The sequence below is a fragment of the Callorhinus ursinus genome, unplaced genomic scaffold (assembly GCF_003265705.2).
Source record: "Callorhinus ursinus isolate GAN/ISIS: 27379988/994484 unplaced genomic scaffold, GSC_fseal_2.0 scaffold12, whole genome shotgun sequence".
In the NCBI taxonomy this organism is placed as follows: Eukaryota; Metazoa; Chordata; class Mammalia; order Carnivora; family Otariidae; genus Callorhinus; species Callorhinus ursinus.
Genome location: NW_027397074.1, coordinates 46,014,459 through 46,041,232, shown reverse-complemented (window position 1 = coordinate 46,041,232; position 26,774 = coordinate 46,014,459). Strand labels below are relative to the sequence as shown.

General features: G+C 56.7%; 1 protein-coding gene and 1 pseudogene across 3 annotated transcripts in view; both read right to left on the bottom strand.

The window, feature by feature from the left end:
• Positions 1–14,970: 14,970 nt before the first annotated feature.
• The window catches only part of MINDY4 (MINDY lysine 48 deubiquitinase 4), a 103,321-nt gene continuing 91,517 nt past the window's right edge, over positions 14,971–26,774 (bottom strand). For 2 of the 3 annotated variants that reach the window (XM_073899030.1, XM_025873102.2), the window contains 3 exons: positions 25,463–25,643; positions 24,843–24,915; positions 14,971–15,402 (listed from right to left, as the gene is read on the bottom strand). In XM_073899030.1, coding sequence (XP_073755131.1) covers positions 15,354–15,402; positions 24,843–24,915; positions 25,463–25,643 — 303 coding nt within the window. In that variant the 3' untranslated portion in view covers positions 14,971–15,353. The remainder of the gene's footprint in view (positions 15,403–24,842; positions 24,916–25,462; positions 25,644–26,774) is intronic. The other variant, XM_073899031.1, reaches the window with a different exon arrangement.
• LOC112825275 (oxysterol-binding protein-related protein 9 pseudogene) lies at positions 16,573–18,465 on the bottom strand (annotated as a pseudogene).

The following is a 26,774-nucleotide window of genomic DNA, read 5'->3' as shown; positions in this document are numbered from 1 at the left end:
CATCAGCTCACCAGCAAGCTGGACGAATCTTCCAGAATCGCTCAGGCTGTCCTGAACAGAGGCAGAGCGCACTAATGGAGTCTGGGAAGGCAGGATACGGCTCCGGGGAGGGGGTGAAAAATAACAGAATGCCTTCTCCCAGAGAATCCCTCTGCCACCTCCCAGCTCTGGCCCTCACCAGGGCACTCGGTGCATCCCTCCCCTGACCTTGACCTAGAACCTGCGGGCCCAGCTCTTGGCTGCACAGCTGGGGCTCTTCCCCCCGACCCACCACCGCTGCTTGGGAGGCATGGGCCAAAGCGGGAACTTGGCACTAGTGTGGTGTCATCCTTCCTATGAGGCTCAGCCAGCCCCCCACCCCTGAGTCTGGGGGAACAGAGAAAGGACCAAGGTCCAGAGCACAGAGACCAAAAAAGAAGACAGAATGTCCCCCACACTCCTCAGCCCAGTCCTTAAGGCTCCCCACTCACCACCACCCCTTCCCAGCTCCAGACAGGGCCCTGGTTCCTGTGCCCCCAGGCTCACTGTTCCCAGATATTTACGTGTACACTCTTTGCCTGCCAAGCACCTTCCTTCTTTCCCCTTCCCAGCTGCACCACCTCTCCTGAGCCCCTCCTCCATGTTGACCATGGAGGTTAAGGCCATGCATCCTCGCCTGCAGACCGGGTTCTCACCCCTGCCCGTCCCCTGATGGCCTTGTGCAGGTGAGGCTAGAGGCTAGAGGCTAGGGGACAGGGCTTAGGTCTTCTCCCTCCCTGTCCATCATGCCCCAGCAGAGCTGAGCTGGACACTGAGCATGGGGTGGGGGTGGGGGGTGACGCAGAGGTGGGGGAGATGATCCAGGAGGTTTCTGATTCCCCTGAGAGACCAGCACCCACCTCTCAAAGCCTGTGAATCCCTCCCTGTCTGACAGAGGACTCCTGGCCATTTAGGTGTCACACGATCCCCCTTAAATCAAAACCGGATTTAGCGGGCCACCAGTGGTTGTCCAGAGGCAGAACAATTCAGGAACTTTCTAAGCTACTTCTCCTTTCTCCGCCTTCCCCCACCCCTGCCTTCCCTGAGCAGTGCTCATTGTGTGTGTTGGGGCCGGGGGTGGGAGGGTGGGGGGGTGGGGGGCAGTGTCGAGCCTATTTCTGGAAAGTGGAATTTTCTATTTTGATGTTTTACCAATTCTCCAGCAATGGCTCCACTGATGCTGCAAAGGAGGAGCCAGAGAGACAAGATGAGGGGACAGTTGCCCTCAGCCCTGCTAGGGTCGATAAATGTTTGACATGCCACATCCTAAGATGGGAGCAGGGACTCGAGAATGGGCTAGACTCCCAGGCCTGAATGAGGGCGCTCTGAGGACACACGGCTGCCCCCAGCCCCACCCCCAACTCTACTTGGACTAGAGGAGAGAAGAGGCAATGAAGTCACAGTTTCTGTAGCCCTGCCCTGCGGGTGAAGAGGCCCTGCTGGGCCAGGACGGTGGCATCCCTCACTTCCAGAAAATGCTGGTGGTGGCATTTTTGCCAGGCTCTGCCTGGAACCAGCCTCTGCAGTGTGGGTCCCTGGAAGGGAAGTCCTCATCACGTGTGGAAGTGACTTTGGAGCATCTCCTCGCCCTGGACACACACACTCTTTCCCCCTCCCCTGGCCTGGCTGCCACTGCAGCTTCCACTTCCTCTCCAGGCCCCCAGCCCCCTGCCTAGGCCCTCAAAAATCTCCTATCTATGCCTTCTTAGATCATAAAGCATCAAGATTGGGAAAAGAGGCTCCGATAGCATTGGATCTGATGGCCTCATTTTACACATGGGGAAACTGAGGCTCAGAGAGGCAAGGTGGCATGCCCAGGGTCCTTTTGTGGGTCAGGAGGGAGCCAGGAGTGGAATCCAGGCCTCCAAACTCCTCTCTAGGCCTGGTCTGCTAGCCACACCCAGGCTCTTCCTCCTCCCTTCTCTGCTTGGTGAGAGGCCATCTCCTCCTTGGACTCCAGCAAGGACTCAGAAAAGTGCCTTCCCTGAGGAAGAAGCCAGAGACCTGGGCAGCCAGAGAGTATCCATGAGGGAGCTGGCCTTCTACACCCCTCCCCCGACCCCCAGGACCTGAGGTTTCTGTCTCCCAGCAGGGCCTGAGCCAGTGTAGAGGCACGTCAACCCCCGCCCCCAACCAATGCTGTTATCCCCAAAGTGTCTACCCCTGAGGTCTGCTCAACTTTTGAGATTTCCCATGCTACCGTGCCCCTGTCCCACCCCACCCCACCCCTCACCTATAGCCAGTGTCCCCAGAGGGAGTGTCCAGGTGCTCCCAGCAAGTCCTGCAGGCAGGGACCATGCACTGTCCCCTCCTGCTCCGGCCCCTTTCCTGGATGCCCCCGTGCCATCTGGGCCCCTGGCCTCCCTGCCCCCAGGAGGGGGTCCCGCTGCCGCCGCCACTCTCTGCTGCCTCTTCCTCGGCTGGGTCACTTTCTGAGAACTGCCACGGCTGCCAGATCCTGCCCCAGCTGCCCCCTTGGTCCCATCACCCATGCTGGGTTGCCCTTGCCTTCTCTGCGACCCGCTGCTGGGGCAAGCTGGGTGCTTCCCGGGCCCAAAGCCTCCCTGATTTCTCTGGCTTTTCCCTGCAAGCCAAGCCCAGCTGGACTCCAGCAGTCAGAGCAGATGCCGGCCCAGATGCAGCCTCATGCTCCTTCCTGGGCCCTACGGCAGGACTGCCTAGATGCCAGCGAGTTCCAGAACTGTAGGGAAATTGTTTCTCTGTGCTAGTGGCTATACTCAGAGCTCACCACCAGGATTAATACGTTCATCTCTATACCAGCGTGGTCATAAAATTTAGCTTTTAATGTCTTTTATGGAGGAAGAGGCCCACGAAAGCAAAAGAGCCCAGGGTCCATGAAAGTCATAATGTGGCCTGACCCCCAGCACAGCCACCCACCACCACCGTGGCCAGATAGCAGTACGTGGATGGGGACAGAGATGAGCACGCTCCAGCTGAGCTCAGCCAGTCCCCTCCAGGAAGTAAAGCTTATTCCCGGGCTGAGCTGTGTCCCCAGCCCTCTCCTCCACGGTGAGCCTTCCCGCCCTCTTGCCCACCCTTGCCAAGCCACACCTGGCCAGGGTGCCACCACAGAGGCTTAGCTGTCCTTTCCTCCTCCCCCGACAGCACACAGGCTTTCACACTCACGTGCACGTGCGCACACACACACGCACACACGGCATGTGCTTGCACACACGTGTATACACCCACGGGCAGTGCACACCAGCATAAACATCAGTTACCTGCACAACACATAGCATGCACACACGTGTGTATACACATATGCAAACACATGCACACTCAAACATACGCAAGGCACACGCATCCTCACGCGTACGCGTGCGTGCAGATACACAGATGAAAGACACACACGGCGGCCGTGAAGCCTGCACCTCCCCCGCTGTGCACACTGTGGCTTCTGCCGCAGAACTCCAGGGACTCTGCGCAGTCTCTCCGGCAGCTCTGAGTGCTCACGGCTGCGGCCACGTGTGCGGCTCATAAGCCGGGGTCTCTCTCCTCTCATCTCCTTAGCAGGGAGCTGACTTTACATGGTGGACAGGAGGAGGAACGCAGTGGTGGGCATTTCTGTCACTGCGCGACTCCGAGGTTCCTCTCTTGGGAACTCGCTAGGTGTATCCTTGTCATTCATTTCAGCCAGGACCCCCCCCCGCCCTGGGCAGGGACGGGGGCTGGATCTGACCCACCGCTCTGCTCACAGCCAGGTGGGGAGCAGGCTCAGCGTGCGGAGCAGCTCAGGAAGGTTTCAAAGGTGAACAGAGCCAGCCGTCTGCCAGCCCACCAGCCGGCGTCAAGAGGGGTGTGCTGGACCCCCCTGGAGCGGGGATGGATGGGCAGGTTTACCTCGGGGACCACCCTCTTTAACTCTGTGGCTTCCTAGGATGTCATGATGCTGTGGGCTAGGGCTGGCAGGGGTGAGTCTAGGAAGGTGGGAGGTGCCCACCCTTGTTCCCGTCCACTGGAGACCCCTCCCCCTGTCGTCCGCTCTGGGGATTCTATTCATGTGAAGCCAACATTCCTGGAGCCCACGGGGCCAGCAAGATCATCTCACACAGGCAGATCGCTGTCTTGCCTAATGAGAAAATGATGACATGGCCCCCTGCCCCGGGCCCTTGCGCCCAGCCCGGCTCTGGCTCCCCAGCCCCCAGTGCCACCGGCTTCACCCCAACACATGCACACCTCCCGCTCTGTGCTATCGTCCTGCAGGGGTATCCACTGGTTAATTCACAGGGCCCCTGGGCCACCCCCTCCAGGACCCTCCTGCCACCAAGGGCTGGGCACCTCTGAACACCCAGGGTGTTAGACCATTAGTATGGGAGGGCCTTCAGGTCATTAAAACAAAAGTAAACTGAGGCCATGGGCTAAAGTGGCTTCCCCAGTGTCGAAGCCAGTGTCTGGAATTCAGGAAGCCCAGGTCCCCTTATGGCAATCCTGCCTCTGCCCAGGCCAGGCCCAGGCCTAAACGAGGATAAATATACAGTGTTGGCACGAGCCAAGGGGTGAGTGAGAGCACCACTGCCCCACAACCACTCCGTTTTCAAGAGCCAGAAGCCCTTAGAAGTGACCATGTTTAGAACTAGCCAGGAAAGAGACCTGGGTTAGCTGCCTGCCTACATCTTCCACTCATCCCCACCTCACCAGTGTAAGGGCAGGTGGACAGAGGAGACCCAGGCCATGGGTTCCCTAGTGGTTGGGGGCCCAGACTCACAAATATAAGGCAGTCAGAGAAGAGCTTAGGAGAAGTTATGAGCTGGGTATAGGGGAGGGAATCCGTGAGGGTAGGAGAAATCATAGAAGCCTTCCTGGAGGAGGCAGGACTTTGAATCATGGAATTTCAGGATCTGAAGCGATCTCGAAGGCTGCCTAATATTGCCCAGGATGCTCCTTGATATCATCCCTTCCAGAGGGCTATGACCCTCTACATGAGTACTTCCCCTACTGGGACAGCTCACGGGAATCGTTAGAGAGTTGCTTATGCATAGACACAAGGACCCATTTTCTGAGGGCTGCCACTTCTCAGGCAGGCCAATCCCAGGACTCTCAGGCCCTCTGTGCTCCTCTCCATCCTGGCAATGGGGGGGGGGGGGGGGCGCTGGACACAATCATACCAGGACAATCCCATTACCCCAGGAGTGGCCAAGAGCCCAAACGTAGGAAGATTACTTGGTCCATGAGGGAGCAGACAACTGGCTCGTGGAAGGTCCCCTCTCCTGGGCACTTGCCCACCACCTGCCTCATCCCTATAGACAACAACCTAAGAGGGCTCCTGTCCCACACCCCTCAGGGACCTGACCCTGCCAGAGAGCAGAACTGAGGGTCAAAATCAAGGCCAGGGCTGCTTTGAAGGAGTGGGGTCAGGCTTGGGCAGGGCTGCTGCAGGGGTCCATTTCCTTAGTAGAGAAGTAGGGTAGGAAAGGGGAAAATTGTTACAGGTCTTACTGCATGTACCTTCTACATCTGTCCTACAAGCATTTGAGGATTCCATCAGTGCTTCTCAGACTGATGGAGTGAACATGAATCCCCTGGAGGTCTTATTAAAATGCAGCTTCTGACTCAATAGGTCTGGGTAGGGCCCAGGATTTTGCATTTCTAACAAGCTCCCAGGTGACACCCAATGCTCCCTGGTCTCAGAACTTTGAGCAGCAAGGGTCGGAATTACTAAACAAAACAAACTCCCGATCATAGTCTAGTTAAAACAAAAACACAGAAAGGGAGGCAGCTCCTCATGAGGCCAGAGAGAGATTACAACTGAACATCACTTTCCATCTGAGCTTCCTGGAAGGCATGGCAAGAAAGGAAGACATGCTCACCAAAGCTTACTCTATGGTCACAGAGGCCACTGCATACGGTCGGGAGAAAGTCTTTCCCCCGATTCTGGCTGCCCAGGGAACTGACTGAGCAGACCTTATTATGAGGAGATTTGAGGGGCAGGCAGAAGGCTGTGTTTTAGGGGCATTTGGGCCTTTCTGTGAGAAGGGCTGAGCCTGGGCACCTCAATGGGGTCCGTCGCTGATGGAGAGTCACAGTGTGGAGAACACAATGCCCCTTGGTGCTCAGCCTAGGCCAGCGCCATGGTCAATGACCACAGGAGACCATCCTTCCACCACTCACTGGCTCAGACCTGAGCTGGCTCAAGCGGCCCTGATGACAGAGAGGGGTTCCAGGCAGTCCTGGGTGTTCAGGGGAGGGTAGCTGAGGCCCAGGCCTGAGCCTCAGGAAGGGGTGAGGTAGATTTGTGGGCAGCGGAAGAACCCCACCTCTTTCCAGTAATCAGAAAAGGCTTCCTAGAGGAGGGGACATGGCAGACAGATTTGTTTATGTGAAGGAAGGGAGGTGGTTTGGGAAGAGGAAAGGCCAGGCAGAAGGAGGGATGGACTGGTGGGCTTCCAGCCATGGCAGGGGTGGGGGGGGTCCCTCACTTCCCTCTCTCCAGGGCTAACTCAGACCCTCAGAGAGGGGCTGGTGGAAGAGGGATGGTGCACTTTGTGAGGCTGTCTTTGCCTTATAGCCTGAATCTCTGGGGCAGAGGCGGCGGCCTGGGCCCTGCTGGCCTCAGGCGCACCCAGGCTGGGGGCTCAGGGGCTCCGCCCTCAGGGAGCTCCTCACCCAGACCAGTGCAGGTGGGAGTTGGGGCCGAGTTTGGAGCTTAAGCAATTAGGCCTCTGAACATGACTGTGGGCCCAGCCTTGGATGGGACACAGGAGAGGACAGACTCGGTCAGCCTTGTGCCACATGGCCTTGGGAAGCCACGGCCCCAGTGAGAGGTTCCTCACTCACAAGCAGGTATGCTCCTATGAAAGGGCCAACCCGGACAATCTGCGCAGCGTGAGAGGGTGTCAAGGGAGGGCACAGCCGGGTCATGCGGTGCTCGGTTCTCAGCTTCCCTCGCTTACTCCTTCCCAGGGGGACCAAGGACACACCCCTCTCTTCCCAGCCTCCTTTGTGATGAAAGGGACATGCATAACCCTGATGACTTTCCAGAAAAGGAAATGGAAAATCTTTAGACAAATAAACCCAAGGTGTGTCTGCATTAGTGGGGAAGAAGGAAAAAAGCGCACGGTATTTTCTGTGGTTGCCAAAGCCATAGCGGCTGGGGGATGACAGGAAGTGGGGTTTGCTGGGGACACTGAGGCTGGCTGCCTGCTCCCACCTTGGCTGGTCTGGCTTCCTCTGGGCAGGACCAGGCAGGGTGTCTGACCCATCCTTCCCTCTGGGCCGCTCACACGGGGACGTCTACATGGAAGGGAAGACTGCACTCCCACAATGGCTTGCAGGTATAGAAGCCAGAGCACTCAGGAATTTCCAGAGGCCCTGATGTCTCAGGAAGGAATCAGGGAAGACAGGGGCCCAGGGGTTCTAGGGAGCCTCTCACTACTCTGCCCTGCGTGGGGGCCTCCCAGGATGCAGGGGAGCAATTCAGAACTTGACGCCTGCCCTCTGTTAGCCTGGAGGTCCTGGCGAGTGCCTTGACTCTCTGAAACTCAGTTTCCCCATCTGGAAGTGGAAGGTTTGAGGGAGGGAGCTGACACTGGCCCCCTCGTCTCTGTCTTGGGGAGTGGTCACTGCTCTATAGAGCCACCCCGGCCAATCACCTCATTTTACAAAAGTGGGACCAAAGCCCAGAGCAGAAAGGGAGCACCATATGCGGTGACCACAGAGGAAAAGCACACACCCAGTTAGCCCAGGAGCCGCTATGGGGCCAGAGAGAGCTGTGGAAGGGAGAGGAGGGGCTGCCAGAGGGAGGGGGTGCGGGCGGGGTCAGGGGAGAGGGACTGACCTCCAGGCGTGGGGGTGGCCTCACTGCGTCGTGGCATTCCACACGGTCACACTTCTTGCCTCTCAGTGAGTTCGACCCACCCCAGTTCTGCACCCTCCCATCCAGCTCCCAGGAGAAGAGCCAGCGTCTGCTGGGCACAGACAGGGGACCCGTCCCCGTTCGAGGCACTGTGCCCTTACTCCCCATGCCAACCTGAAGAGCTACAGGATGTGATTATTCTCATTTTACAGGGAGGGAAACTGAGGCTCAGAAAGGTTTGGGTTTTTTTTCTTCTTCTTCTTCTGTTTGGTTTGTCACTTAGGTGACACAGCCGAGACGCCGGAGCTATCTAAACCTGGGTCATCAAAGTCCAGGTCCGGGTTCATAACCACTCTGGCAGGCTACACAGTCCCGTGCCTTATGGTGCACTCCCCCTGGTGGGTGCAGCAAGGATTCCCCAAACCCAGGGAGCGCACAGCAGACAACAAGCTTGGGCCTTCCGACCCACAGGTTCAGGAGAGCCGGGGCCCCAGCAGCAGTGCGCGTGGGAGAAGCATGAGTGTCAGAGCGGGGGCTGGGAGCTCCCTGTGTGCTTTCCTGCCTGACACACTCCTGGCCCCCAGGAGATGAGCAGTTTCCCTAAGGCCCATGAACACCCCAAATGGCCAAGCTAGGCGTTCCGGGCTCTGAGAACACAGATGGGGCACCCCATGGGCAGGGGCCCTCTCCAAGGCCACTGAGGGACTGGGAGCCATCCTGCCAGCCTGGCTGTCTTCCATGTGCCCTCGGAGGTGGCCAAGCCCAAGGCAGCCAGCTGGTCCGGTCCGGCTGGTCCAAGGTCACCAACAACTTCGAAAACAATGGGCAGTGGGTCCAGCCGTAGCCAGGTCCAGAACAAAGGCCTGGGTACTTCCTCGCATTGAGGCCCCCTCCTTCATGGTTTGCCAAGACAGGAGACGGAGGAAGCCTTCATCAGGAGGTAGGGATGTTTTGCAAAGACTGTTCCCGGGAGAGCTGCGGCCACCGGGGCCAACAGAGGAGCGCACATGGGGGCCGGCTGCTCAAGGCTGAGGTCTGCCTGCCAGGAAGCAGGGGAGAGAGGGCCCTTGACTCCAAGCCCATGGGCCCCCCACCTTGCTCCGTAGGCTGAATCACTGAAATGCAAGCGATTTCCCACTACTGCTCCTCCCCGGGACCCTGCACACTGTTTGAGCCACCTTGCACACTGCTCCAGCATAGTCTTCTACAGAGGCGTGGAGCCACCCCTGCCCAGCTCTGAAACCCCCCATGGCTGCCCAGTGCTCAGGAGGCAGCATGAGTTCCTCTGCCTGGCATGCAAGCCCTTCGGCTCTGATATGCCTTAACTTCCTGCCAGCCCCTTCCTCCTGGCAGCTCTGCCCCTGCCCATCGGCCTGGGGTACCTCTGCCCCTCCTCCTCCGCAGCCCTCCTCCAGGGTTCAGCTGCAATCCTCCCCCCTCTAAGAAGCCTCGCGGACTGCTCCAGCCCATATAAGTTCCCCTCGTCTGAGCCCTGTGCTCCCAACGAAATCCAAGGAGGATCTCAGCCCAGGAGTCTGGAGAACATCAAGATAGGAAATCAATCAATAATAGAACAAGCCTTCCTTAGAGTAAGGTTCCTATGCACAGCACAGTGTGTTCATACAATTGTCCTGATGTAATTATTAATAGTACCCCCTCAGGTTCAGCCCCAGTGGTGGAGCAAGGGAGGGGTGAGGCAGGGGGGCAGGGTCCAGAGATGGGGCCGCCAACCAGTGTCTCTAGTGCCCCGAGAGCACTCGCAGTGGACACCCGGGCAGAACACAAGGAAGTGGGTGCTTATCATGGAGATGGGCTCCATTCCACAGGGAGGTGGGACTTTGCTGAACCTCACAGATGTCAAGAGGCCTTAAAACAGAAAATGCCCGATAAGCACCCAGAATTGCCCTTATCAAGGGCCACAGGAAAGGTGCCAGGTTTAATCTCAAAACCACACCCGGAATCAACGGTTTAGAGACTTCGGGCAGTGCCTCCCCACCCCAGCACCCAGTGCCTGGGGCTTTATGCCTGGAGGCAGGGTCGGGGAGGGGCCTCTTCAAAGATGGGGAATGAACTCTGGGCTTCATCCCCCAGGATGGGACAGGTACAAGAGGGAAGGGAGGGAGGGAAGACAAGGGTCCCCATGCCCAGGGACAAGGAAAACAGGGCACTGTGGCAGGGGGGTGGGGGACTGGTGTGCACGCACACACACGTGCACATGTGGGATAATGGGAGAAGCCTGTAGCTGGGTGCCGACCACCAACCGGGATCTGGGCTGTGAGAGAGGAGCTGATTGAGGGCATGAGGAGGACTGGGCCTGCACTTGAACTAGATAATCCCAGAGGGCTTCCTAGAGTAGGGGCTTAGGAGATAGGCTTTGAGGGTCTGGCTGGATTTGGCAGATGGTCACCGGAGGCCAGGATCCAGGTGCAGCAAAGAGCACTAGCAAAGGCTTCAGGCAGCAAGGGGCTTCCCAGGGAATCAGCTGCCAGGGTCTGGGGTGGGTGGAGTATGGAGCTGGAGGAGGAGGCAAGGTGGGGAGGCGGAGTGACAGGCAGACTGGAGTCACCCCCTTGGACCCCCCCATCAGACGTATTCCCTGCAGCCCAAAGGCCGTCTGGTGGTCTGGTCCCCCAGAGACCCTTCCGTGAATGAGAAATGTCCCAGCAGCGGTCTTAACTAAGAATTCCTGGGCCTCAGTTTCCCCAACTATAACGCGAAGGCCTTCAGTGATTTCCCAGGGAACAAGACATAGGATAGGCATCTCCGGGGAGGGCAGACAGGACAGTGGGACGAAGCACTTCCGTCCCCAGACAGCAGGAAAGGCCAACGACGGGCTGCTGTGACCAGCAAGCCCCTGACCAGTGCGGGGCTCGGATTCCTCTCTTGTGCAGAGCCGGTCTGCTGGAGCGACATCCCTGGGCACCGTGCAGGCACTGGCAGTGGGCCACCCTGACCCACGGGCAGCCTGCCCGCCCGTTCTCCCGCCCACCTGCCAACCCGCCCCTCGGCCTGCATTAAGCAATCTCTATTATCGCAAATGCCTGACATTTTTGCCTGGTAATTACAGCTCCCACAGCCCCATGAGGATTAGGGCATGATTAGGGAGTAGGGAGGACTCTGGCAGATGGAGAGAAATACCTGCAAATAGACGTGGCAGCCTGACTGCCTCCTTCAAGTTTAGGCTCCCGGAAGGGCTCAGTGGCCAGTGAGGATCATCCACGGGGCCCTGGAAAGCAAAAGGCCATCAGCATCGGCCACCTCCATCATCTCCTGGCCTCCCCCCTCACACTGCCTCTCCTGGGAGCAGTGCCGCGGCCCCTCAATGTGCCCCTTGCCTCTGCCCCACACCCACTCCCTGGCCAGGGGCAGAGATCTGAAGTCAAGCTCTGAGCAGACCTTGTCTCCCGGGAACACATCCCAGCCCGGGGCCTGCCACCTGAGGCCTTCTCCCACTCTGTGCCTCCTCCTCTAATCCTCTGGGGCTCCCACTCTCAGGTCATGAGACTCACAGGCTTCACGGACCTTCATGGTCCTCTTGCTTCTCACCATCTCACCATGTCACCTGGAATGATCTTCCATCCAATTCTCCACTTGTCAAAGCTGTGCCCACCCATCAGGCCTAGGTAAGATGCCACCACCGCCAAGGAGCCTCCCCCACCCCACCGGAAACTTTAAGAGCAAACACTTAGCAAGGCGTGGTGACAGGCCAGGCCCTACTCTACATACCTCACTGTGCACTGACTCACTTAGGCCTCAATACAGCCCCGTGTGGTGGTCATTTTACAGAGGAGGAAACTGAGGCCCAGAAAGCTTAGGTCAGGCGCTCATAGTCACACAGGCAGAAAGCAGTGGAGGCAAGACTAGACTCAGGCCTCTGGTCCTGCTGCTGCTGCTTCTTCAGACACTGCTCCCGCCCATCCCTTCAGTACTTCCTTATGGGGACTCCCACTGTCACCCCCCCAAAGTCACAAGCTCTAGAACAGAACCGTCTCCCACTTTAACCTGATTCACCTGACGGTTTTGTTAAAGTGCAGATTCTGAATCGGGGGGCATGGGTGGAGCCTGAGAGTCTGCATTTCTAAGAAGTTCTCAGGTGTGGCTGATGCGGCTAGTCTAAGGCCCACACATTGAGTAGAAAGGCTGGAGTCTACATGAGGGCAGACAAGTCCTCCTCTTGCCATTGTGAGGGCTTAGCTGAGCCAACAGCCTGGGGGAGCCTAAGACTGGTCCTTCACCCTCCCCGGCCCTCCCCGGAGCCTGGGCCCCCACCCCTAACTTCCCTTCTGCTCAGAAACAAGCAGTGGGATGGGATTCCCCCAACGCCCCCCAAGCCTTGGCCCAGCTCTGACCCCCCAGGGAATCCTTGCAGTTCTTCTGGAAGCTGCTCTTCTTACCTGTGGGCTGCCATGAAGAGCCTACAGAGACAGTGGTGCAGGTGGCTCGGCCATCATTTGCACGTCCCCTGGCCGTGGAAGGTGAAGAAAGCACTGGGCTCGCATTTGAAGAGGCTAGTAGCTATTGAGGAATTCTTTGGAGAGAGGAGGCGTCAGTGTGCTGGGATCCCTTACCCCAGCCACGGGGCCTGGAGGTCTACATCTCCTCTCCTAAAGCCAAGTGAGGGAGGCTTCCAGAAAGCTGTTTAAAAGCTTGCCATGTGCACCTGCAGTGTGGGCCGGACCCTGACTCCCACCTGAGGACAGGAGACATTGCTGTTCCCAACGAGTGGCTGAGTAGACAGGCAGGCTGAGAGGGGGGGGAAGGTGTGACCTCCAGAACTGGGAAGGCAAAGATGTGTGGGTACTTCGCATGGCTCAAATGTGGATCCTGCAGAAGGAAGACTCGGGTCTTCTTAAAAGGGGAAGGGGGAGTGCACCAGAGCTGGGGGGGAGCAGGTACTGGGAGCCGCCATCAGCAGCCCACCAAGCAGGAATCATCCGACTCCGGAGAGGTCCCTAGTGACTGGACGCCTGCCTAGGAGCAGGGGCAGGGGGAAGTTTCCACTAATGGGAGAGTATGGGCTTGAGTGGCCTTGAGACTGCTCTTACTGCCGGAAGAGCAGCAGGCTCCACTGGCTCTTTCCTCCAGAGACCAAGAATTCGCACCTCCCTGAGATCTGCTTGTTCACTAACCCGGCCCACGTTTAAGCACAGATGGGGCAGACACGCCCAGGTCGGTCCTGGGGAAGCCACTCAACTCTAGGACTCTTAACTTTTTCTGGGGAATTCAGGAGGGTATTGGTCCAAGTCAAGTAGACCCTCTCCCTGGAAAAATACACATATGTACATGAACACAAAGATTTGAATATAATTTGGGAGGGAGGCTCTGGACCCGCCGAAGCCTACCCACAGTCTCCCTAGAAAACTCTGCGCCCCGGGTGGAGAACAGCCGCCTGCAAGGAGGCATGGGCTTCTATTTCATTCTTGCAGACCTGGTGGCCGTACTGTGGGTCCACTCTTGCTTCAGGACCTGGGAGAGGGTGGTGCTACGGCTTTGCTCATCTTGCGTCCCAGGAAGCCCCAGGCACCGGGTGTCAAACGGTGCATGTACCTGCATCTTGGCTTCTAGAAAAGTGTTTCCATAATTTGTTGGAACTGCGTTTTTCAAGCAAAGCTGGGAATATTTTGATTTCTCCAGCCCTGCCAACGGGACCCTGGTCTGGAGGTTAAGTGAGTTTCATTGAAAAGACACACTTTTCCTTCCCAGGCTGATAAACAAGCCTGCTGCAGGGAAACTGACTTCCTCCCCCGGTGCTCAGCTGGAGCAGCCTGTCTCTGGCCAAGGAAAACAAATGCATAAACATTTCGGAGACATATAGGAAGCATTTCTGCTGGACGCCTGCTGTGAATGGCCACTGGAGTTTACACAGCAAACCCCAGTGGGGCCTCCGCACAGCTTGGACAAAGCACGCCCTGCCCTCTCACTTCCCTCCCGGCTCCTCCCTGCTTCTCCCCAAAGACCCACAATAATCCAGCCACGACTCGTGCCCGGCCCACGAGAATGCAAAACAGGCCGTCGAGTTGTCACCACCAAATGCCTGGCACATAAAGAGAAGGGATGTCCTTTTAGCCAGGGCTGCAGAGGGAGCACGGTCCCTGAGCTGCTTGCGTCCTGAGCACCGGGAGGGCACACGGAGGCTGGGGACCAGCCGCCAGCCAGTGTCTACGACTCTCCGGGGCCTCTCCCTGGGCCAGGGCAGACACGGAAGGAGCTCACACCCGGGTCCTTCCCTGCAAACACCCACCTCTGTGGGGCCCGCTGCGGAGCTCGGAGCTCGGAGCTCCGGCCCAAGCGCTCGCTGGGCGCAGCAGGGGCAGGTACGGGGCCGCGCTGCTGAGCACTCTGCCCTCATGCTGCTCCCGGCTCCTCACATGGACGGGCTCGTGACGGGGGCTCCCCAAGGCCGGTGCTCCGCCTCTGGGTGCCCTTGCTCATCCCGCTGTTGGGAGCCATTGCAGAGCGCTGTCCTTAACTTCATATTCCTTTTTTAAAACCAGTAGGATGTAACCGCATGGAATCACGGACGCTGCAATTGTACGCATTTCCCTTTACGAGCGATTATTTTTCACATTCGTACCTATCCCCCCTCCCTCGCTCTGGAACATGAGGGCGTCCCCAGGCTCTGCCCACCCACATTTCAGGCCGTTCTCTTCACAAGTGCCTTACTGCAGCCACCGGGGGGCGGGGGCGCGGGAACTATCCCTGGTCCCTCTGCTCATTCTCATCTTATTGCCCTCTGTGGCCAAGAGGTGCCTCCCTAGAAGGTTCCTCCCCCATATGCACTTGGCCAGGTCCACATGACCATCCTCCTGGGGCCTCACAGGGATCCAGGTCTGCCCTGAGACAGGCTCCCAGGGGGCCTGAGTTGCCCTGGTCAGCACAGGTGACCTTACAGAGCCTGGTGCCTTAGACCTGGGGCTGATCCAGAGAAGACAGGCTAGACCAGAAGCCCCGCCAGGGACACTACTGGACCAGAGGGCAAAGCCTGCCTGCAGAGACTCTCATTAGGTGATGTCTTAGCTCACAGGTCTCCAGGGCTCTGGGGCCCCTCCACCATCACTGTTCCCATCCCAGCCATGAACCATGCAGACCTCATGCTTCCTTTGCCACAACAGAAGAAATGAGTCTCTCTGTCGTCGGCATGTGTTTGACTCCTGCTTTATAGAAAGCCAACTATCAGAAATAACGAGCCCAGGGTGCCCGGGCTGACCATATCACAGGCTTGACAAGGGGACAGGTGGCCCAGCGGGGAGCAAGGGAGGGATGCAGACAAAAAGCACAGAGGCGGTCCAATCCTTGGCAGTCATGGCTCAGCTGGGAGGGAGCCATATAGCAGCACTCTGGGCCCTCATCACAGTCCTGGGGGCCCTTCATGGAAGGGGCAGGGAGGTTCTGGACGCTTCTGCAGCACTGTTGGCCCAGATGGGGGTGACACTCTTCTGAGAGACTTGTTCCTGAGGCCTGGGGCTCAACTGTCACCCCCCAGCGATGAGTGGTAGAGCCATAGGCTTACCCACAGGAAGGGTCACAGGATGGGGTCTGAGCCGTTCCAGTTCACCGCTGCCCCCTTCCACCTACAAGCAGAGTAACAGATAAAGAGTTAGAGCTGCAGAGGCCCACACAGGAGCCATCTCTTGCCCTCACTCACCTGAAGGTCCTTTCTCAGTGGCTTTGAGGATTTCTGGTTCCAACCTCCCTTACCTCGCCTCTCCACACACACACAAACCTACACACCAGGCCCTCAAGAAACACAAACATACCTAGGACCCCAGAGAGCCACGGAGAAGACAGAAGTGGCAGGTCATTCATTCATTCATTCATTCATGCCACAAGTGTTTATTGAGAACCTCCTCTGTGCCTGGCACTGCAGGGCCCTGAGCTGATGGGAGTGATCCACACGCACGTGGATCCAGCCACCTTCCAGGGGTGCCTGATGGTGGTACTTGAAAGCACGTGGGAAGACCTAGATAGGGAGAATCCAGGTGCTGGAGCCTAGTACAGGAGGAAGAGAGGTGCGGCCCAGGGTGGGAAGCAGGCAAGGCGGCACCACACAGGACCTGGGGGCCTCAGAAGGAGTCTGGGCTTTGCTCTAAGAACCACGGGAAGCCAGTGAAGGGCTGGGAGCAGCTCAGTAAAACACAATTTGCATTTTTTTTTAATTACTTGATGAAGTCTTAAGAAGCAGTGAGTATCATTTAACTCTAGTAGTCCAGGGCTAGATATAATTTAATACTAGTTCAATTCCAAAATAAAAGTTATTGGAGTGGTGTGACGATGGAATGACCCGACACTTAATTTTTTTTAAATTTTTATTCATTTATTTATTTTTGAGTGGGGGGGTTGGCAGAGGGGGAGCGAGAGAGTGAGCGCGCATCCTAAGCAGGCTCCACATTCAGTGTGGAACCCAATGCAGGGCTCAATCTCACGACACCGAAATCATGACCTGAGCCTAAATCAAAAGTCAGACGCTTAACCGACCAAGCCACTCAGGCGCCCCCCCCAACACCTGATTTTAATACACGGCACACTAGTTTTCTAAAGCAACTCAGAGGAATCACGTTTCTGGTGGATGGAATATTCCTGCAAGACCTGGCCTTGGGTATCCAATACATATACATACATCCTGAGATCACAGGAACTCAGAGGCAGATGCGTATACCTCAACAGCAGTGCTAGGGTGCAGAGTTTGAAACTAGGCTCTCGAAATGCTTTTCACAGTGAGAGGCTTGGGGAGAGAACAGACTTTTTCAAAACCTGAGGTTTTTCTTCTGACTAAAGTCAATATGTTAACAGCCAACAGAGGAGGGACAAAAAGAAAACTTTCCTCGTTTTAACTGTGCTTCTGCTTTGGAAAGTCCAGTCTCCCTGAGGTGGGAACCGTGACAGGTGAGTGAACAGGGTTTCCCAGGGGAAGACGGTTGTACCTCCCAACTGAATGCTCAGAAGCACCCCAAGGTTTCAGTAGTGGTTGGCTGTAAACCCAACCTTCTCCACCTCCATGAAGAACACAGACTCCCTCTGAATTCTTTCTTCCTCCTTCCTCAGGCTTCTGCTTTTTGTCTTTCTTCACGTCCGTGCCTTGCTTCAGTTGCCGCATCAATGTTTCTGGCTTTTAGGTTAACAGGGATGGTCTTCCAGAGGCAATGGGACTCATACTCACTCTGCTCTTACCAAATTACTTTGCTCTTGATTACAGGCACCTTCCTGGTATCTGTAAAGACTGTATTTTCCTCTGTTGAATTTTTTGCACACCTTAGACCAGCCCATTCCTCTTCAAACGAGCAAAAAGATTTCTCGCCATTTGAAGACAAAAAATCTTAGTGGTAATTGTGTGTGTCTTGCTCCCACGGAGAGGTTTGTTGTGGGAAATATTTGCATATTGTCCGTCTTGGAACAGCGACAATTCCACTGTTCTCCTAGCTCCACCCAGCACACTGTGAGGATGGACGGAACACGAGAATGGAGTGTTCATCACCGTCTAGACACAAGACACAGCCCTGCCCTGCACTGTGCACACCAGTCAATGTCCTGAGACATTTTTATCCCGTCTATATATAAACGCTGAATTGCATCTTTTCGTTAAAATCCTCAGCATAAAAGGCTGAAATGGGTGGACGATAGAAGAAAACCTGCCAAGCCATGACTGTTACACTGTTTTAGGAAACTAGTCCTTCAAAACTAGCTCTGTGTGTTCTTCAGTGTCATTGATGATGCCCTGTGACACCAGGACAGCCCACCCAAAATGGGGTGGTATATGACTTTTTGACAGCCAACCCTTTCCTTCCTGCACGAAAGGCTGGGAGGTACCTTTCACACCTGAGCCCTTTGACCCCTGGGATCCTTCTGGTCACAGATGTTCAGAAGCAGGTCAGGATGTGCAAAAAAGTTTGCACACATTCCTCAGTCTTTTCTCCAGATTAAGCGTTGGAAGAGCTACCTTAGCAAGACACACTCCAAACATAACCTGTGACAAGACACATAACCCTCTTGCACTCATCCACCGACCCTGCCTCCCCTTCACTGTCAATCCTGTCATGTGAATCCAAACAGTCAGCACCATTGTTCCCCTGGCTGTGGGGGATTTAAGTGATTCTACGGTGTCCGGGTGCTTTTGACTATTTCCTGGGCTGCTATGTGTCAACACTGGGGCAGATCCAGAGGGATCTAGTAGGTGCTCGGGGGTTGAGCCACTTTGATGGACTCCATCGGCATCAAAGTGTCTGTCACTGCTTAAACAAGAGGCACTGGGACTGTATCTGGAGACCACTCAACGTAGCTGGGAGAAGTCAGACCACGCCTCGGTCGCCAAGGGCCCACTGCCCACGCTGTTTGGTGCTGGAGCCTGATGATGTTGCAGGGTGGCCCCTATAGGTCCAGTCAGTAGGGAAGATGGATGCACCTCTCAGTTGCACAACTGAGCAGGGTCTGGGCGGTAAGACAGGCTGGGAAGGCACTGTGCTGATCACAGGTTCCAAGGGACTAGGCTGACCTATTGCGCCAAGTGAGTTAATAGTGCTTCATCAATACGCAGCAATGTGACTCGGGGCTTAATCGATTCTACCATACAACTTGAGATTTTCAATTTTCTTTCTCTGTTCATCACCTTTGCAGTTTTGAAGCATGTCACTAAGACCTTTTATTGTTCTATTACGATTTATAGGTAAGCATCAGCCTCTGTAAGTTTCTTATCCAAGTCTTAGACACTAGGGCTATATCCTGAATCCAGTCCCCCAGAAAGCAGCAGAAAGGAGACATGGAGGAGAGTGACATTCTGCCTATAGCCTAGTTCCAGGCAGGCATCAGGATCCCAGACTGCAAAGGGAAAACTATTGCCCAGACCAGAGAGGTTTCTTGCCCCAGTCGTGGTAAGAATGGCGGGGGAGAAGGGGTGGCAGGAGTCAGAAGTACACCAGACTTCTTGTTACCATAGATCTACCCTCAGCCAAAACCCTTCTCCCATCCCTCTCCATCCCTCCCAGCCTTCACCCTCCCTACTCTGACAGGCAGAGAGAAGTTCCTTCTATGAGCTCCCAATCTGCAAACATCTCAGATCCTGGCAACATGGGATTTGGCTTCAGTGCGGGGATGAGTCAAATTTTCTACTACTAGAGATAGCCATGTCATACCAACAGTCACTGAGTCTTACAGTTAGGTGGTGGGGGTGCTTAGTTTCAAGGCTTTTTACCGAGGTAACTAACCCACCCCATCCCAGCCAACAGGTGCCAATGGTGGGGAGAGTATTAGAAGCAGCAGAGAAAAGCAGTTTACAGTTGATGAAAATCAAAGCAGAGATGTTTTTAAAATGGCAAGGGCTGAGATGCAAGGCTGCTGTGTTTGTGTGGGGAAGAATGGTTCCCCGGTAGGAAAGTCCACGGTCAATTACAAGGACAGTAAACAGAGCTCTGCATATGCAATTAGGGGCTGGCAGAGGGAGGGCAGGGATGAAATGGACCCGTAGACAGTGCAGCAGGCAGAATGAAAGCTCGCTCACCCAGGGTTAGATCAGGAGGCTGAGCATGAGTTTCCAGCAGGCTTTCTCGACCTCGGACCACTGACACCGTGGGCCAGGTAATTATGTTCTGGGGGCTGTCTTGTGCACTGTGGGATATTCAGCACCCTGCTCCCCCAGCCGCGATACCCCAAAAATGTCTCCCAACATTGCCAAACATTCCCTGGGGCACAAAATCACCTGGTTGAGGACCAGTGGCTTAGGGGTTGAGCTCCGTGAAGATGCTGTGGTCCCTGGAGCTCGGGAAGGCTCAGCATCACAGAGAGGGCCCACCTCAGGGCCACAAATGAGGCCCTTCCCTCCCCAGGGCCGTAAACCACAGCAGAGCAGTGGTCACCTGCCTCCACAGACTTTCAGCATTGATGACACTAGTGTATCTTGGGGGACAGATGCCTAGTAGAGCCTGTATCAGCAAGGAGAAGGGCACAGGCCAGGTTTTAAAGCCCCCAAGCTGACCAGTAGAAATACACCACAGAACTCTTGCTCACTGTGGATTTCCAGACAAGTATCCTGTTGTGCAAGTCCCCCTTTCCTTGCTCCAGCCACTGGGAGCAGAACACTCTGGAATGAGCTCCATAGGCTATCTCTCCCCTATGGGCCTTGGCCTGTGCTGTGCCCTCTACCTGGAACAACCATCCCTCATCCCCATCCCCCACTCTTCAGGACCAGATCCAAGATTCCTCCTTCTAGAAGAAGTGTGCTCTGACCCCCAAGCAGCCTGGGGCTCCACTCTCTCAGCACCATATTATCATGGGGCCTCCCTCCCCCATGAGACTGTGAACCCCTCAAGGATAGAGCTGGTGTCACTTGCCTCTGTTGCCTCCAAACCTCTCAGTGCCAAAGCACAGGTTCCCAGGGGTGTTGCTAGATGAAAACACCCCTCCCCAGCAGCTGATCCTCCGGGAACCCCAGGGGCCCAGTGGGGCAGCCTGTCTTCATTCACACTGCACTCGCCCTTGCCTTTGACCCAGGCAGTCACAAAGCCCAGCCCATGGCCCTTGTCCTCTCTTGTCCCTTCCCCTCTGCCTCCTGCTGGTTGTTCCTCCTCCCTGTGGTCTCCAAAGGAAAGGGAATGCTTCTGCCTCTCCTTTTCCAACCTCACAACAGCTCAGGGAAGGGATCCTTCTACCTCATCGAGAGATGAGGAAACTGAGGTCTGGAGCAGAACCAAGCCTTCTGGAGGTCATACAACGTGACGGCAGCACAGCCAGGACCGAGGTCTCCAGATTCCCGTCCTTCTGCCATGGTGTTGAGTGTTCTTTGAACCCAACCAGGGCAAGAAACCCAACGGGCGAGTGTGTGTGCAGGTTGCATGACAGGGAATCAGAAGAGGGCAGCTGGGGCCGTGGGAGCACCCAGGGAACCCTCCTCTGGTGGGTGAGGGGCACTGTGAAGAGGGTAGGGTACCTGGGCAAGAAGGGTGCCAGCTGAGGTGTGAAGACCGGTGCAGTGACGGGTGGGGATACAGCTGAGGGACCTGGGCACTCAGCTCCAGCCCCTGGAAGGCACTGTTCCCAGCTGAAATTATATTTTCAATTTATTGTCTGAGCCTCCAAAGAGAAACATCTGTGGCCCAGCCCCAGGCCCTGGTTGTGTGTTCTTTCCTCTGGACCACAGACAACTGTCTCATTTTCTCCCACTCTGGCTAGGCTGGAAGCTCAAGAGGTCACTGTGTGTGTCTGGCTTGGAAATGACCATAAATGAGCTGTTTTTGCTGAGATGGTCAGAGAGCAGAGAACAGCGGGAACTGGAGTGGGGAGGACAGACCCCACATTCCTGACATAAGCGTAGGTAATGAGAGACTCCCTGAGGCCCAGATGCGAGTCACACTTGAAAGCAGAGGCGGCACGGGACCTGGGATCATTCGACTTAGGATGCTCTTCCCCAAAAGCAAAACCAACAGTCTCGTCTTGTGTAATGTCAGTGTGGCAACAAAGCCAGGTGGAGGGAAATCACACTGCCCACTCAGTGACCTTCCCCTGGGCTGGGACAGCACAGGCCTATGCTCCGGGACCTGCGCTGTTTGTGACTCAGGGTACGGCCTGGGGCACAGAGCTCCACTCTGGAGACCCCGATCTGTGAAAGGAAGACCCATGTCAGGTAGTGGCTTAAGGGCCTTTCCGTCGATCTCAGCAAGCTGCCAGCCGGCCAGGAGTGTGATATGCTCCGTGCTGGGTCAGGGTGAGCATCAGAGGTCCTTAGGGGGCAAGAGAGCTAGGTTTAAGGGTAGGCAGCACATCTCTGCCTGGATTAGGACAGAGTGGATCATGAACTTGACTTCTACTCAATTGTGAACTCTCCAAGAGCAAGAACTCAGAGTCTTATCTGGCTGTTTCTTCCATGGGGTCCAGCTCAGGGATTCCATGAGGTTGAGGTGATGGGCCCAGGGGCCTGGTCCATCCTGTGGTAATGACCTGAGATGTGGCCTGAGTTCAGGCCATGGCACCACATGTACCCCCTTCCTGTCAGGGTGGGGACCCCCAATGGGCAAGCAGGGCTCATCCCCCCAGGAGGCAGGGCCTTTCTCCCCAGGGTCTTCACTGACCTTGAAGGCCACTTTCCCAAGTTCCTCCCTTTGAGCTGTTCGAGAATCTGGGATGAAAACAAAACGCAAAGCCTTTGTAATCCAACCCCTTGGAACAGGATTCCAGGAGGCTGGGCCTGCTGTTTCCCATTACCGTGGTATGTTATCTGATGGGTACTGGGAGGAGAGGGGAGAACCAGCATTCCCACTATTCACTCACCCACTCAGCTTTTCTTAGAATAATGCTGGGAAAAAATCTCACCACATTAACAGTCCAGGTGGACCCACCATGGTGGGGCAGCTGGTTTCGGGAAAGTCCTAGCAGAGAATGGATACTCCTACCTGGAGGAGGGTGGGGGAGGGGTGGGGCAGCCCCCAGAGCCAGGAAGGAAGGACCCCTGGCCCAGAGTATTACAGCAGGCCAGATGCTAGAGGCTCAGCACTTCACCTGACATCTGACTCACAAGGCAGCCAGAAAGGGCCACAGAGGGATAGGCACTGCCCTCACCTGGCACCAGAAGTTCTCAGAGTGTGGTCCTGAGACAGCAGCACCAGCAATTCCCAGGAACTCCCCAGATATGCCAATTCCCAGGCCCCACCTAGCTCTACTGAACCAGAACCCGTGGGGATACGACCCACTGATGTGCGCTTTACCACAGCCCCTGGGGATGCCTGCTAAAGCCTGAGGACCACACTTTAGAGCAAATCTTCCCAATGGCTGAACCAAAGACGGAGACAGGTGTGTCAGAGTACTGATCCCCACATCCATCGGGGGCTGGCTGGAGTCTGGGCCAACAGAGTCGCCAGGTCAGTTGTCCTTAACCCTGTGTGCTGCACAAATGTGATTTTCTGTCTGTGTTTACAAAGGACTAGGAAGCATGGCTAGAGCCTTGCACGACCCCCACACCCTGACAGTGACCAGGAACAGAAAAGGGCAGGGCAGGGACTCAGCCTGGACCATATGCCCCAGGCCAAGGGACCGTTCCTGGCTATAGGCAGCAATCCCAGTTTCCCCCATCATATCACGGCACACGGCTACAGCTGGGATGGGCGGGGCCCTGGGAGAAGGGGACAGCTGACAGAAGAGGAAGAGGCACTCCAGGCACAGGCTCACACTCAGACGACCCTGGACTGAGCTCCCCGACAGACCAGAGCCCCAAGTCATTGTCAAGCACTGAACAGTTACGGCTGAGCCCAGAATTTCCAAACCCAAGACCCACTGGAGGTACTGATGAGTCCTGCAGTGGAACCATTCTTGGGAAAAGAGGAGTTATTTCAGATGGGGCTGTTGGAGAGGTCCTGGGTGGTGGTCCCCCACCCCCCCCTACAGAGACAGATGGACCTTCGGGGCTGGGAAGGTGGGCGGAGCCTGTGCCCAGGGTGCGGTCCACAGCCCTGCTTGGCAGGCCCGCCGGCAGGAAGGATGCCTTGTGGCCTCCGGCCCCATCCTGCGAAGGGTGCCAAGGCCAGTGTCACCTCCTTTTTCCACTGCTGCCCTTCTCTCATCACCTGGAATGAGTGGCCCTTTGTACATGAAAGGAAAGCAACCTGCATGGGCCTTTAATCCTCCCGACGAAAGAAAAACCAGCACATGACCCCACAAGAATGCTTTGTCCCTGGCTTGGTGGGCGGGCAGGCAGACGGATGAACAGACGGACGAATAGGTGGGGCCTAATAAGGGTGTCCCAGCATCTCCTGCACCCCCTCCCTGGCGCCTCCGCTGTGGCCATGGCTCCGGTCAAGGGCTCACTAGCCTGCAGGCGGGCAGCACCCCGAGGCTGCGAACGAACCCCCTGGATCACAGGTGGTCAGAGCCCCAGGACCTCGGCATTATCCATGTCCTCCAGCCCAAGCCAATCACTTCACAGTCAGGGACATGAGGTTCTGCCTGAGGTCACACCGCAGCACGGGCCGCTAAGACGGTAACAGTGAGAGCTATTCACCGAGCGCCTGGCGGGATACCGGGTGCTCTCACAACAGCCCTGTGCTTGGCTCTCCCGTTTTCCCAGTCTTACAGCTGACAGTGTGAGGGACACATAGGTAAAGTCTAACAGCTCATGGCCAGAAAATGGAAAGGATTCGAACTCTAGAACCCACACTCACCACATGCGAGTTCTAGCACTTACCCAGAAGGCACTGGAATGCAGACCTCCTCCCTCCCACGCCTGCTCCCCCAACTGCACCCGGAAGCCTCCAAGTTACTAACCAAAGGCTTTGTGAAGGGCCCACCCGAGGCTGGGGAGAAGGGGGCCAGAGCTCCAACCCCACAGCCCTCCAGAGTTCTGGTCCCAGCCCTGGGGCCTCGTCAGTGGACTCGTAAGTCAAGTGAGCCCCAACTCACCCCGAGCCTGAGCTGGAACAGGGGAGTCAAGGACCCCCCCAACCCTGTGTCTAAGGCTACAGGGCACCTCTGCTCGGGGTTCAGAGGGCCCAACCCGCACCAACAGAATGACGGGGGCTGCTCCTCCCAGATGCAGAGGGCACCTCTGCTGCAGGAAGCCATCTCAGAGCTACATCCTGGGGGCCACTGAGGAGCTAGGCCCTCACACCTTCCCATCCTGCTCAAACACCTCCCACCCTGCCCCTCCCCCACCCGTCCCCCTACCTGTGCTTCCTCCTGACCGGGCCCCACAGCACTCAGCACACGTGCTGGTGACTGCCGTAAGCAAGGACGGACCTCAAGAAGCACCTACTCACACCACCTCCCTGCCACAGGGGCAGCCTCAGAAGCTGTCTGAAGACACAGTCACCTCACAGACCACACACTTCTCCACTTGGGCCACAGAGACCTCGAAATGCTATGTACAAACAAGCCCCAAGCACTGCGTCTTTCCATTCTGCAGAGGTCCTGCCTCCCCACAGACTCTTAGTTGGGGCAATCCAGAAACCCATCCTCCCTCCTGCGGGTACGACTACCCCCAACCCCCACACCTCCCAGCCACTCAGGTGAGCTTCCAGAGCCAGAGATAGACCTGACTCACCTGGTTCTGATGCAGAGCTCAAGGGGCGGGATGAGTTCGTTGTCTCTGTCCTCAGGGATGGTCTGGGTGGTATCTGGGGGCCGGCAAAGAAACACACACACACACTCATCAGCCCGGGGTCTGAACGTGCTTTAAGGTTGGCACCAACAACCCACCTCCTGGGACCTGACTCTTCTGGCATCTGCCCCGCTTCTCATCCTGACTGGACCCACCCTTGTTCCGCCCTTTGGTTCTCTCCTGGACCACAGAGCTCTCCTCACGGCCTCCCACCTCCAGTCTCTACCCCCACCTCCTGCTCCCCGTCAGTTACCAGCATAATTCTTTCTAAAAACACATCTGATCCCATCACTCTCCTGCTCCAAAACCTTCCATAGCTCCTCATTGCCTGCAGAAGAAAACCCAGACGTGTGGGCATGGCGTTCCGGGCTCCCTCCCCTGTGCTCTCAACTTCCTGTACACCACCTCTAATGCTATCAGTTTCTCAAGGCCCTGCTCCGGCTCCTCCTGTAGGAGGATGTGCCAACAGTTGCTCTCTGGTCCCCCGGTGCAGACACAGGTCTGAGGGTCTGCGTTGTCCTCTGACTGCCCCGAGGACACACGGGCCAGTGGGGGCGGCGCACCAACGCTCAGCCGGATCTGCTCCTGCTGGTTGGCCAGGCCGTCGTAGTAGTACAGGTCGAAGAGCCTCTCGGCCCTCCAGTCTTGCAGGAGCTCTGGCTGCAGGCTGAAGAGAACGCTGAAGTGGCTCTCACTGCACACCACCCAGATGGGGAACCTCGGTGTCTTCAGGAAGCATCCCACCTGCAAGAGGGACAGGGAGCAGAGAGATGCCTGTGCTAGCCCCAGGGAAAGGGCCCGAGCATCTTCCATCTGACCCAGGGTTGGGCTGACCTCAGAGAGACCCGCTGGGGATCACGGCCTCTGAGCCAGGCTGCGAGCCCCCCTTGCATGGCTCACAGACACGGCTTGTCTCCCAGAGCCGTCCCCCCCCCCCCGCCACTCTCAGGGGCTTTCCCTTACAAATGGTCCTGTGCAGCCACCGTCCCCCATCTAGAGCGCTGGGACACCTCTCCTCCCCTCCCAGGTCCTGCATCACCCAAATTACCCAACCAGGGAGCACGAATCACCTCCCTCTAGCTCCCGGGTTGGGGGTTACTAGGTACCAGGTACCCGCCTTCTCTCCTACAGTGCATCAATGCCTCACCATGACGCGCCGACCTGCCTCCTGCACACCGGACTATGCCCTTAGCACCAAGGGCAAGGGTTAGAAGTCAACATGAGCAAATGTTTGACGAGGGAGGGTCCTCATGCATGAAGAGGAACTCAAACTAGGTAGGACTTTACCTTGAAGACAGGTGGGCTTGGAGCCACGGGGAGAAAGGAGAGGGTGCCTCTGGGTGAGCAGTCTGTGGGCGGTGCCAGAGACATCCAGGGACTAGCAGGGCATTCAGGAAAGAGCATGGCGGAAGGGGAGGATAAGGAGCTGGGACTCTCTGATGAAAGACTTCCTTGGAAAGCTCCCTGCAGAGGGGTGTTCAGGGAAGGCAGATGGCACTGGACAGGACCCTCAGTGGGGCTGCTCTTCAGGGCAGAGGAGCGGCCGGAGCCCTCCGCCAGGTCCTGCCCAGGGGCCTAGCTGGCTCTGCCCCTCAGGCTGGCCGGCCCTCTCTGTGCTCTCTCCCCGTCACCTGTGACTCCCTGGCCCAGCACCTCTCCCTATCCCGGGCCCTGGTTTATTCAGCTCCATGCATGCCACGGGCCAGGCTGATTCTGGCCTAATCCCCACCAGCCCCAGGGAGATGTTTGCATGCTCAGGTATTTACAGCCACAGCCTGCGGATTAAGGAAAGAATGGGAATTATTTTTCCAGTGGGTAGAAGGGCATACTTTCTCCGGCCTGTCACAGAAGAGTGGCCGAGCGGTCTTCCTGGGG